The 13,601-nt window shown below is 38.2% G+C and overlaps 1 protein-coding gene across 1 annotated transcript; it reads left to right on the top strand.

Moving 5' to 3' along the window:
* Positions 1-287: 287 nt before the first annotated feature.
* On the top strand, positions 288-11,750 carry LOC143296384 (dynein axonemal light chain 1-like). The gene is made up of 10 exons (XM_076608268.1): positions 288-370; positions 1,554-1,592; positions 2,496-2,605; positions 3,093-3,148; positions 3,635-3,690; positions 7,635-7,724; positions 8,225-8,278; positions 8,675-8,711; positions 9,777-9,866; positions 10,489-11,750. The coding sequence occupies exons 1-10, from the start codon at positions 368-370 to the stop codon at positions 10,518-10,520; spliced, it is 567 nt and encodes a 188-aa protein (XP_076464383.1). The 5' UTR covers positions 288-367; the 3' UTR covers positions 10,521-11,750.
* Positions 11,751-13,601: the final 1,851 nt, after the last annotated feature.

Raw genomic sequence — 13,601 nt, 5'->3', positions numbered from 1 at the left:
CACACACACACACACACACACACACACACACGCACGCACGCACGCACGCGCGCACATACGCACATCGCCGGCCCGCGTGCGTGCGCAGAATTACTGAAATCAGATCTTTGACGCTGGAAAACATCTCAGACGCTTGAACAACCAGGACAAAATTGTTGTAAATTGAAATTATAGGATAGACAAAGTGACGTGATTTCCGAAGCATTCTTGAAGACATCTGCTTATTTCATGTGTGTTTGGGGAAATGTGTGGTTATTCCGGAAAGAAAAAAAAAATCACTACCCTTGACCGGAAAGAGCATTGTAGTGGTCAGTACTGTCCCTTTGTTTGGAGTTCGCGTCGCCAAGTTACGAACCAGCAGCTCAAGATGGTGGGTCCCGAGTTCTTTCGAGCTTTTATTATCATTATAATAATTATCATCATTATCGGCATAATCATCATTCCCATCATTATCCGTCAATCAGTGCTTTCACAAGGCTGAATTTTGCAGTTCTGGTATACTTATGAATTATTATTTTTTAATCATAGAATTGTGATGGCAAGGAATCTTCCTCTGCCTTCAACTTCGCAGGCGATGGATCAAGTTCTTTTTCGTTTATTTTTCAAGTTTTGTTTAAGGAAGTTTACAGTTTACCTTTGTAATATTTAACAAAAACAATCCTCTATAAATAATACTTGATAAAACAATCTTATTCTTCTTTCTTAAAGGACTATAGTGGTCTCGATATCAACCTTCATTGTCATAAGTCTGATTAGAACGACTGTGCAGTTGATTATATATTAAAAAAAAATATATATATATAAATTAATTAATTTTAAAGGGGGGGTTGGGGGGGGGCAGGGGAATTTACTCGCAGGTGGTGGCAGAGCCCTTAGATTCAAAGCTGACGACAGAGAGAAACAAGGCTTTATCAGAAGAGAGTTTTATGCCAGATTTGTCATAGATTGAGTGTTAGTCAGTTAGTGTGATGGTGGTGCTTGGCTTTAAATGTGTGTGTGTGTGTGTGTGTGTGTGTGTGTATTAAATGTATTTTAAACCATCCAACCTTTGGACCTCAACCAGAACAGTATCACTGAAATCAAACTGTGATGATTGTTGATACTCAAATGGAAGAAGAAGAACCATCATGTATTGTTTTCATTTATGACTGACCAAGACAAACAAACTACACAGAGTTCAGCTGATGAGCAACACACACAGATACATAAAGCACATGCACAAATATGTAGTCACACAGATGTCCAGGTGCTATGCCACACCCTTCACCAGCACACATTCATACATACCAAGGTCCCACCATGTGGACACACACACACACACACACACACACACACACACACAAACATATCCTCACTCACAATGACATGGTGTGTGTGTGTGTGTGTGTGTATTCACAAACACATATCCTCAATCACAGTGACATGATATGTGTATGTGTGTGTATCTAAGTGTGTCTGTGTATTAATGTTTGCTATGCCAGTTGAAGTAACCTATTCAGCTTTGAAGAAGAAAAAAATCTTCAACTTCACTCTTTTTTTTTTTTTTTTTTCAGTCGAAAGGAACGACAATCAAGGAGGCTCTTGCCAAATTTGTAAGTCATCTATTCTACTCTGAATTTTTTTTGTATCTCCTTCTCTTTATGTCATCTTATGTCTCTGCAGTCCCTCATTTGTGTGTGAAGTGAAATGTGTATTCAAGTCTACATCTTTTGATAGAGAAATTATGTAAAGTACAGCCTGTGTTTCCCTCTCTTTGTGTGTGTGTGTGTGTTTGTGTGTGTGTTGTTTTTTTTTGTGTGGGTGTGTTTGTGTGTGCGCATGTACTGCATGTGCTTGTGTGTGCATGCATGCATGCATTCATGCATGTGTGTGTGTGTGTGTGTGCACTGAACATTTTACATGTGTTTTGGAGCATTTATATTCTCTGTATAGTTTTATATTTCCCATCAAAGCCTTTGCTTTGTTTTATCATCAGTATTCAGACATATATATTTAGTTGATTTTATGGTTTGAGTAAATGCTAACATTTATAGTTAACCATCTGAGTCTTGAGTCTCTCTCTCTTTCTCTCTGTATGTGCACTGGGGGAAAAAAAATTATTGTGAAGACCTGTATAATGAACTACTTCTCCTTGAGAAAACACATCTTCAGAAATAAACTGTATAATTATATGAAATATAATGTCTGGTACTATCTTCATTTCATTGAACATGTTTAAATGAAAAATATCCATGCAAGGGAGAACATTACACGATGCGAAATGAATAAAAACTGCTGTGGTTAGAATAAAGTGTCTTATGAATATGCTTTATGGTAATCTCTCATTTATTGTAAAAGTGGAGAAAAAACAGGTTCTTGTTTGTTTGTTTTTTTGTTTGTTTGTTTTTTGTTTTTTTGTTCCCCCACACACAGACACACAGACACACACAAACATGGTGTGTGTGTGTGTGTGTGTGTGTGTGTGTGTGTGTGTGTGTGTTTATGTGTTGTTACAGGAGGAGAAAGAACAGAAGAAGGCATCTGACTGTAAAGAGGTGAAGCTCTTTGCACAGATTCCTCCCATCGAGAAAATGGATGCTTCCCTCTCAACACTTGCATGCTGCGAGTCAGTAACTTCTCTCTCTCTCTCTCTCTCTCTCTCTCTCTCTCTCTCTCTCTCTCTCTCTCTCTCTCTCTCTCTCTCTCTCTCAGTAAGAAATCTGCATAATGCTACTGTTAATGCACATCAGGATAAAACACACACACACACACACACACACACACACACACACACACACACACACACACACACATACACATACACAGGATTTTAGAAAAGTGATGTATGTTTTTTTTCCTGTTGTAAAGATGTGACTTCACTAGTAGATGTACTATGTATGTGTTCAGTTATTCTGAAAAAACAAGAATGATCAGTGTGTGTGTGTGTGTGTGTTGTGTACATTATATTTGGAAATATTCATTTTCTTCACCTCCATGACACATAGGTTATGTAATTGGTTGTCCATGAATGCTATTGTAGTGAGTGTGGGTGTACATGCATGATGTACAGATAGCAGTCATTTCAGCTCCACTTTCCTGTGCATCTGTTTCAGAAAACTGAGCTTATCTACAAACTGCATCGAAAAAATCGCAAACCTGAATGGGCTCAGTAAGTGTTACGTTTAAAACATCACTAACAGAGTTTCAGTGTAACGCAAAACAATGGAGCTTTTTAAAAATAAAAAAGTATAATACATTGTTCACCTGAATGTATACCTGGACATGTATGCCTATGCATGCAGATGTGCATGTGCACATGGATATGTACACACACAAACACGCACACACACACACACACACACACACACACACACAGGAACACACACACACACACACACACACACAGAGCTAAAGAGAAATGGGAGAGAGTAAGGATTATGACTGACTGAATTAAAAAGAGTCCGTGGAAAATAAGATCTGTCCCTGAATATATTTATAAGAAGTTTGAAGGAGAGCATGTGTGGGTGAGTAAAGTTTGTCACTGATTGAACTGAGGATAGTCACAACATGATTATAATAGGATGGAAGAATTAAGAACTAGTCAGCATTCTCAAAATCAACCAACACTGAAGATTTTGTTTTTCTTTCTTTTCAGAAAACTTGAAAATTTTGTCACTTGGAAGAAACAACATCAAGAGTTTTACTGGCCTGGTAAGTTGATTTTAAAACTTATTGGGGAAATAAAACAAATCTCTTAAACCACATGCTTTTTTTTTTTACTGTGCTTTTTGTATCCACCTGTAACAAAGTTCCTTATGATGATGCAGGCTTTACTAGAATACCCCCCAAAAAAATAATTGCCTTGAAAGAAATACCTGCATGTTTGATTTTTTTTAATCTCTAAAAGAACTTCTTGCAAACCCACTTAAAGAAGAAAGACTTCCTCATGCTATGATCATTTTTTGGACATAAGAGAGCAAAACATATACTGGTACTGACATCACATGAAGTCATTTACTGAAGCAGTATTTCAAATTAGGAAACCACATGCCATAATTATGTTGTAACAGAAGGCCTATAATCAAGAAGAAGAGGATGTGAGCATACAGTCCAAACCTGGATCGCAGAACAGCGATATTGCAGGCTGCAGATTTCATGATTATGCTGTTTTTCTTTTTGTCACAGAACATATTCTCATTGGTCTAGTTTGAATAGATAAACACAAGAAGTTCTCTTCCATAATCATGTTGACAATGTTACAGAAACACACACATGCAGTTTCTGTCTGTTTCTATTTGTCTGTCTGTCTCTCATTTTCTTATTTTCTTTCTTTTTCTTTTTTTTTTTTCTTTTTTTTGGCCTCCCTTTTGCATGTGTTTCAACATCTCTTCTCTCTCTCCATTCATTTTAGATCAGACTGAATGGGTTTTTTTTTTCTTTTTATCAATTGGCAGTCAGTAGTTGTGAAATCAGGAAACACAACTCAAGGTAAGTGTGTTACCAGAGTGGTCTTTTCAGTTGTTCGTTTATGTGTGTTTTTATGATTGTTCATTTGTTTGCTTGCTTGCTTTCTTGTTTAATTGACCGATTTATTCATTTTATCTGTTCTACTAATTTATGAGCTGTGGTAGGTTTTGCATGTGTACTTATTTGGTGACCAAAGTACACATAATTATGTCTGCTTGTGAGTGCACACATATACATTATTATGATGTGTGTGTGTGTGTGTAAGAGTGATTCTGCATGCTTTGGGATGGAGGGGAAGGGTCAGTGAGGGTGTGGTAATTCAGAAAATGCTAGAATGAAGAAGCAGCAGTTTCTTCTCCTTTTCCTGCTGCACTAGTTTCTTCTTGTGGGCTTTTACATGCGGTGAAAGTAGTGTGGGGGCAAAAGTTGTGAAGCTTCTAAACAGTCCTGTTTTTCATAAAATAACATGCGTGTCATTCAGTCAAGGTGCCATACTTCATTTACCTAGGTTTTTGCTCATCAAGAGAAAAAATTGTTTTAGAGATAGTTGATCGTTATAGGTCATGTGTCAACCTATTATTGCAAGCTTCATATAGCTTTGTTGCACCTTCTTGAAAGTATCAGATTGGCGCTTTTAGTATGAGCACCATATCGTGTTTCCATATTCCAAGTGTGGTTTTACCAAGGTTTTGTATAGTTTAACAAAAATGTCATGGTCAGGATAAGTGAACATCATTTTGATTAGACTAATCATGTTGTTTGCTTTTCTGATGCAGTTCTGGGTGTATTGGTCAAAGCAAAGACCTTACATGAGCTGTTGCTTCTAGAACTTTTTTTTCATTTTCACACATTTTTATTGCGCTTGTGCTGGTATTTATTTGCACAGTATAGGTTTTGTTCAGATGTTTTCTACCAACATGCATCACTTTGCGTTTTGCTACACTAAAATACAAATTCCATTTCTCTGTCCAAGCTTGTAGTTTGTTTAAATCTTGCTATGAATTAGACTGTTCATTTTCATATTATTGATTAATATCATCACCCAAAAAACAGCAACAAAAAACACAGACTGATACTGGTCCAAAAATACTCCCTTGTTGGATGTCACAGTGAATGTTAGCCACAGAGAAATGCTTGTCCCCACCTCTGAACTTTCAAACAATACCTGAAAAAAAATCTCTTGTCCATTTGTATATATTGATGACAATTTCACAAGTTTCCATTTTCCCCGAATGTCTTTCTTTTGGCACATTGTCAAAGGCTTTATGAAAATCCAGATCTTTTCATTTTATTGTCAACTGGGTTGTCATCATTAAGAAACTGGGTTGCCTCCTCCATCGCCCATATAAATTGTGTGACTCAAGATCTTCTGCTTCCAAAATCATTTTTGGTATTCAGCATACAATCTATCTGTATTCATATGAAAAATATTGGCTTCTCTTACAAACGACTCTAAACTTATACATGTCATACTGGTTTACAATTCTGTGGCTTATATCTGGATCCTTTTTTCAGAAATTGCTGTAACATCAGGTTGTTTTTGTTGTTTTTTTCACAGTCTGTAGGTACTGTGTCAGAGCCCAGAGACTTATTATACAATATGGACAGTGGGAATGACAGCTCTTTTGATATGTCAACACTAAATTGCCTGGTTTTTGTGCTCATATAAAAGTATATATTAAACAGAAAAGAAAAGATAATACTCTGCCAAATGCCATATTCGTTTACCATGCTCTCCATTCCATAAAGGAATTAGTGTAAAGTTTAATGTGTTTATGTTGAATTCAAAATGCATGGTTGAGCAAATGCTTTTGCTTTCAGTTTTGTTGAGTCTGTTTGTTTTTATCAGTTAAAAAAAAAATATATATATATATATATATATATTATTGATTGTGTACTGTTATTTTGATGTGTGTATAAGTTCTCATTTGGACAGGCTGCTGACTTTTTTTTTTTATCAGCTTTCCTGAGTTCCTGTACATGTATTCAGAATTTGTTCTCAGTTTCATCAGCCATACTCCTAACGCTTGCTGGACATGTTTATATTTCCATACTCCACCAAATGTTAACAAAGACATACAATCTTTATCATGTGTTCTTGATATATTGGCAGCAAATAGTCATAAAAGTGGTGGAGGTATCAGCTGGTCTGTACATAATTATGTTGACCTTTGGAACTTAAAAAAAAAAAAGCCCATCCTTGACCCACAAGGTGGTTTCAGGAATTCAAACATGGACCTTGCAGCAACCATTGAGTGGAGTGATGGCCTAGAGGTAACGCGTCCGCCTAGGAAGCGAGAGAATCTGAGCGCGCTGGTTCGAATCACGGCACAGCCCCCAAAATTTTCTCCCCCTCCACTAGACCTTGAGTGGTGGTCTGGACGCTAGTCATTTGGATGAGACGATAAACCGAGGTCCCGTGTGCAGCATGCACTTAGCGCACGTAAAAGAACCCACGGCAACAAAAGGGTTGTTCCTGGCAAAATTCTGTAGAAAAATCCACTTCAATAGGAAAAACAAATAAAACTGCGCACAGGAAAAAATACAAAAAAAAATGGGTGGCGCTGTAGTATGGCGACGCGCTATCCCTGGGGAGAGCAGCCCAAATTTCACACAGAGAAATCTGTTGTGATAAAAAGAAATACAAATATGTTACAAATAAAACTTTTAGTTCATTTCTAAGATTCGCCAGTTTCATGTCCAGTTCTATTGTTTCATCAGTAACAGACTGATTCAAGAAGCTGAATTAATTCTTTCTTGTGTCATCAAACAGTGATTCGTGGTAAAATGTCTTGCATGTTTGGCAGTTGTTTTTGTTGTTTCTAAAATGGAAGGCCTTTCTGGAAGGTATGTTTTGACTTTGTTTTCAGTGTTCAGTTTACTTCGTGCATCCAGTGGCTGTTTTCCATGGCTTGACACTGAATTGCAGCAATGCGTGTGTGTGTGTGTGTGTGTGTGTGTGTGTGTGGTGTGGGTGGGTGGGGAATGGTGAGGGGGTGGATGGGTGTCTGAGTGTGTGTATCTATGACTACGTGTGAAACAGCTTGGAAAAGAAAAGATTGCAACAACAGCGCAACAGCAAAAATAACGACATGAATTTGAGTTTGTATTTTGCTACATGCACAAGCATTTTATATTATTTTTTTATTCTGTTGTTCCCGTGTTCATTGATTCCTTTGCTTCAACAGGAAGCGGTTGGTGAAACACTGGAGGAGCTGTGGATTTCATACAACTTGATCGAGAAACTCAAAGGCCTGAACGTCTTGAAGAAACTGAAGGTATAGATATTTGCCTCTGTGTGCGACTTGGGCATGTTATGAAAAAGGATCTGTTTTGCCTCTTTTATTGGCTTTTCTTCCTCCCTTTGTTTCCTATTTAATGATATAAGATGGTAGAGAGAGTAGGGGAAGACAGGAGAAGGCGTGTTCCAAATCATGGGTAATGTTGTGCATGGTATATGAAGTGCATAGCTTTGCAAATCAATAGGTTTCCTTGAGGGGGTGGGGAGGGGGAGGGGGGTATGGGAGGGGTGGGTGGGAAGGGTTCAACAGTTAGCATTCCCCTGCCATCCAGATCCTGTGCCAGTAGAGGGTGGGGGTGGAGGGGATTACAACTGATTTTTTTTTTTCTGCTCAGTTTTCACAAAGTTGTTTTGCTTCTTGTTGTTTTTTTGTTTGTTTGTTTGTTTGTTGTTGTTGTTGTTGTTTTGCTTGTGGTACATACTTTTTCAAATTAAGTTCCCCACATCTCACAGTCTGGTTCTGGTGTGATGTTTCAGATTTTATACATGTCCAACAACAATGTGAAAGACCATGCTGAATTTTTGAAACTGGTAAGTTGAGTATATTAATTGTTTAATTATGATTCATTGTGAATAAAATAGATAGTCATAAAAAGATGGTTCTTCAAGAGTAACATCATCCACTCAAGAAACAAGAATTTAGTAAAACACAGCTCTAAACTGTCAATAATTCAAAGATGAAAGGTGATTTTACCACACCGTTGCAATTTGCGATATGGGGTAGAATGGGTTAATTGGGAAAAATAGAATGATGATTGCAAAATTTATATCTCTTGCTCCATGGTGTGTATGTGTTGTGTGTGTGTGTGTGTGTACATGGGAGAGAAAGAGAGAGAAGGAGACAGACAGACAGACCGACAGATAATTGACCTCAGTTGGCTTCTCATTTGCGTTCTCTTTTGCTGATGTTCGTTTTCCTCTTTGCAGGGTGAGCTGCCATGTCTGACAGAACTTCTGTTCATTGGTAAGTCAGTGTCTATAACCTTCTTATCTGATTGTTTCTGTCTCTCTGATTTCTTTTCTGACACTTTGTATAGATGTCTGGGGTTTTTTGCCTGTCTGCCTTGCTTTTCCGTGTGTCTTCAGCGTATTCTTTTCTTCTTTTCTCTTTTCATGTCTTTTTTTTTTTTTTTTTTTTTTCTCTCATGCAAGCTTTTGCAGCTTTTATACTGATTTATCCATGCAAAAGGACATGTGTTACTTGATTTGATAGAGATCAGTCTGATTGTACTCCTGATTGGCCCAGTCAAATTGTCAGTATCCAGTTTGGATTTTCAATCAAAATGTTCATGCTATTTCAGAGGCAACTGCTTGGGTGCTTTTTGTTTTTGTTTTTGTTTTTTATTGGTTATTTGCAGGGATATAGGCTGTTGGCAGGGATATGCCTGATGTACTGATGTGTTAATAAAGGCTGTCACAAGGGATATGCGTGATATACTCATACTGGGGATATTTTATTGAATTTTCAAGTGTTGCTCAAATCTCTCTCGCTTTATTGAAAACGTGCTGAGGATTTATTTTTAATTTTATGGGGTTGGTTTTTTTTTTAATGATTACAGGAATCAAACAGGACAAGCATTTTGTGATTTATTCAGTGTTCAGATCAGATTGAAAATAACAATCCTCATACCTTTTAGTTTGGCAGGGAGGAAACTATCTTTCATAGTTGTATGTGCCTCTTTAGTTTTGTGCAAAATCATTGCTGGATTGTATTAGAGGAAGGGAAGGGATAACAACAACAACAAAAAAAAGATATGAACCCGCACATATGCACATGCATTAGAGAATGGAAGAATATAAATTCATACATTATCTGACTATCATGTTCCACCCATATTTTACACACACACACACACACACACACACACACACACCCTCCCCGCCCCCACCCCTTTAAAATTATTACATGAACATTCTGGTTATGTCCATATCTTTGTTAACGTATATGCAGTAGTTACACGTGAATCTAATCTATGACTTTATGAAGTATGCCAGAATAGATTGAGACAAGTAATTGTGTTATTTGCAGGTAACCCTCTTGAAGAAAACTGGCCGGAAAACCTGCCTCCCTACAGAGATGATGCCCTGAAGAACTTCCGCAAGCTCAAGAAGTTGGATGGTAGGTATCTGTGGACACACACACGTGCGCATGCATGCATACATACATGCACACACGTTTGCACACACTTACGCATACACACACACACACACACACACACATACACACACACACACATACACACACACACACACACACACACACACACACACACACACACACACACACACACACACACACACTCACTCACTCACTCACTCACTCACACACTTGCACACATTTCTTCATCACTGAACCATTTTGTGCAGAACTGCACTTTGATAACTTTTGAATTTTTTTAGATTTTGACTCTCAGAAACCACACAACTTTATCTCACTTATCCATTGGCCAACATAAAATGAATGGGCTTCCAAGTGTGAAAAATACCATATTAGGAATGCATGATACATTATAACAATGTAAAGAACAGTTCATTTTTTTTGGCTGAAATTCACCAAGAGACAAAGGAGATAAATGAAAACACACAACATGAAGATAATACCAATCTTTCACACATTGTTGAATATCAGTTAAGCAGATAGTCCATGCAGTGTGGTGTATGTATGTGTTACATGTAAACATCTTGAATAGTGTTCTGATGACTAAGGTTGTTTTTTTTGTTGTTGTTGTTGTTTGTTTCAGGAGTGCCTCTGGTGAGAGAAGAGGAGGAGTAAAGGGTGATACCAGACTTCTCTTGTGTGTGCAAGCTCATGCACAGCCCTTGGGGGGGGGCGGTGGGGGGGCGGGGGGGGGTTCATTGTACTTTTTAAAGCTGGAAACTTTGTGGAGGAAGACATGTTCACTGTTCATGACCAGGACACCAAGGCCGAAACAATCATCTGTGTTTGTTCATCTGATCTGTACTTGCATCGTTGTTCCTTTGACAGTCCCGTCTGTGTCATTTACAGTGACCTCTGAAACGACAGCTTTTATTTGTTTTCAGTTTGAATACGTTTGCTTTCATTGATTTATATTTTCTTGTTTGTTTGTTTGACAGTTGGTTTATCGTTCATGTGGACTATGATCTTGGTATACTGGTCATATGAGCTGATTGCTTATAACTGTTATATACAATGAATATAGAATGTGATCAGTCAGTCCTTGAGGACTACTGGGCATGTCTGTGAAATCAGTCAGTGAATTTATTTCTAATCATGTTGCTCTAATCAGTTTATTTGCAGTTTATCAATTTTTGATTGTTTATTGATTGATTTATCGGTAATATTTGCTGATATCTGATAAGTATTATGCACACTGAAAATTCAATCCGGGTATGTTCGTCCAATAAGTCAGTGAAAAATTTTCTGGTCATATTGCTCTAATCAGTTCCTCTTGAACATTGATACATCCACTGTTTTATCATGTGTTTTTTCGTTCTTGGGTTTTCGTGTAACAATAATTTCTGACTGTTCACAAAAGTCATGGGCAATGTTCTGATATGTGTGCCTTGCTTGCATGTGTGCTTGTCTTCCAGTCAGTATGTCTTTCTCTCTGCTGTTTCTGTTCTTGTTTGCTTTTGCTTTTCATTACTCATTTTTAGAATCATTTGAATATTCAGAACCTGTCGTATAAAATGGAAGAAAAGGTGGGGGGGGTTTCCACCACCACCACCACCCTCTCTCTCTCTCTCTCTCTCTCTCTCTCTCTCTCTCTCTCTCTCTCTCTCTCTCTCTCTCCAGTTGTCTGGTCATGTTCAATGTCCATTTATTTAAGAACCATTATCATTAGTTTTTCAAGACTGGTCATAGGAAAAGAGTTTTTTACTTAAGAAAAGTCATGCCTCTCCTGAGGAAACAAATCAAATGCATATCTGTAGAACTGGTGTGGTTGTCATCATTTGCATGGTCATATATTCAAAACTGAAATAATCTCATCAAAGGAATGAAATAAAAATTGTTCTGTTATGTTACTCTTTCATCTGATTAATTCTTTGTGTGAGTTCATGTGTGTGTGTGTGTGTGTGTGTGTGTGTGTGTGTGTGTGTGTGTGTGTGCAGATGAACAATTTGAATTGGTTGTTCATTTTGTTTTCTTATTCTTGCAAGAACAAAAATAAGCAACAACAACAACAAAATTTTAAAAAGGGAAAAAAAAGAAGAAACAAAGCCACTGAGAAAAATAACTTTATAATAACCACACACATAAAAACTAATAACTCACTCTAGTGAGTAAGGGAATGATTAACAATTGACATGTATACACAGTAGCTTACAAACAAAGAGGATGAGCATCATATTGATGCTGTTGTGGAGATTCATTTGAGGTTTTTGAGTATGTGACAAGGTCATACTTCTTTTAGTAGTATATTCATTCAGTCAGCCTTGAGGGATACATACAAGCCACACTCCCAAAGACGTGTCCATGAAGTGGATGACTCTTGACCGGTAATCCCAGACTTGCCAGTTGAGCCCATATTGCAACTACAGGTAGGAGTCAAGTCATTAGCCATGATGATGGCAGTCTCTTCGTATCCGAAGATCACTGGAAAGAAGGCAAGCCTTCTGGTGGCTATACAGGCCAATCCTGGACTTGCATTGTCGGGAACAGCTGGCGCACGTGAAAGTTGGCTGGTCGCTGGAGGGGTGAACTTGAGATGATGCCTCCTTTCTCCGCTCGTGTTTTTCCCTGGCTGTCTGTGTTCTTTTCTTTTCAAATTTCCTGACAGCTTTCCTGGTGGAAGTTTTCCAGGCAGATCTGTTTGCTGCCATTGTCTCCCAGCTGTGGTGGTCAATTTCGCTACGTGACATCTGCTGCTTCAGTTGGTCCTTGTAGCGTCTGCGTGGAGCTCCAACGCTGCATTTACCTTCACGCAGTTCACCGTAGAAGATGGCCTTTGGCATTCTGGAGTTGTCCATACATGCTACATGACCTGCCCAGCGCAGCTGTCGAAGCATCAGCATTGACTCGATGCTTGGGAGATCAGCTTTCTCCAGGACTTCGATGTTGGTGGTATAGTCCTGCCAATTGATGCCCATGATGAAACGTAGGCATCTCTGGTGGAGACGCTCCAGCAGCTTCATGTGTCTCCTGTAGAGGACCCAAGCTTCAGATCCATACAGCAGGGTACTGATGACGACTGCCCTGTAGACCTGGATTTTGGTCGAGAGTCATAGGCCTAAATAATTCCACAGTATGTATGATATGCCTCTGATGGAATATGAAGTAACGTCTTCCCACCAGCTGTCTGTCCCTTGTGCTGAATGTTTCACCATAGCTGCTAGTTTATCAGAAAATCATTGTTAGAATTCAGCTGTTGCAACACATGAAGGCAGGAGTGAAAGGAGTGGAGGAGTAATGTATCTCATATCTCCTATGTACACCATAATTCTGTGCACTAGAGCTGTTTGAAAATATATAAAAAAATCTGAAGCATTCCAATGTATGCTTGGGCCATTTGTAAACCATCTTGGCTTCACAGACTTGTCACACCAGCAAAACCAAACCAAACAACAACAACAACAACAACAACACCAGCAACAACAACAACAACCCTCCCCTCCCCCTCCCCCCCAAAAAAGCAACAACAAAAAAAGCAAAAAAAGGCTGATTTATCTGTTGAGTAGTTGTGACTGATATGGATACTCACATTTCACTTACATGCACATATTACATATGTACATACATATAGTTTTCTCTCTCTGTCTCAGTTTACTTTTATCAAAAGCTGATCAGGAACAGAAAATATTATTTTAAATAATATTATGGTATAATCTGTCTGTTTGTCCTCAGGGAAATACCATCAAGAAGCGTCATTTT

The sequence above is a fragment of the Babylonia areolata genome, chromosome 21 (assembly GCF_041734735.1).
Source record: "Babylonia areolata isolate BAREFJ2019XMU chromosome 21, ASM4173473v1, whole genome shotgun sequence".
In the NCBI taxonomy this organism is placed as follows: Eukaryota; Metazoa; Mollusca; class Gastropoda; order Neogastropoda; family Buccinidae; genus Babylonia; species Babylonia areolata.
This window is presented reverse-complemented; position numbering and strand designations above follow the sequence as displayed.

What these genes read in the sequence shown, in the direction of transcription:
- LOC143296384 (XM_076608268.1), top strand. An exon ending in TCAAGAGTTTTACTGGCCTG is followed by an intron (nt 3,691 to 7,634) that starts GTAAGTTGATTT and finishes TTGCTTCAACAG; the next exon opens with GAAGCGGTTGGTGAAACACT. An exon ending in ATGCTGAATTTTTGAAACTG is followed by an intron (nt 8,279 to 8,674) that starts GTAAGTTGAGTA and finishes TCCTCTTTGCAG; the next exon opens with GGTGAGCTGCCATGTCTGAC.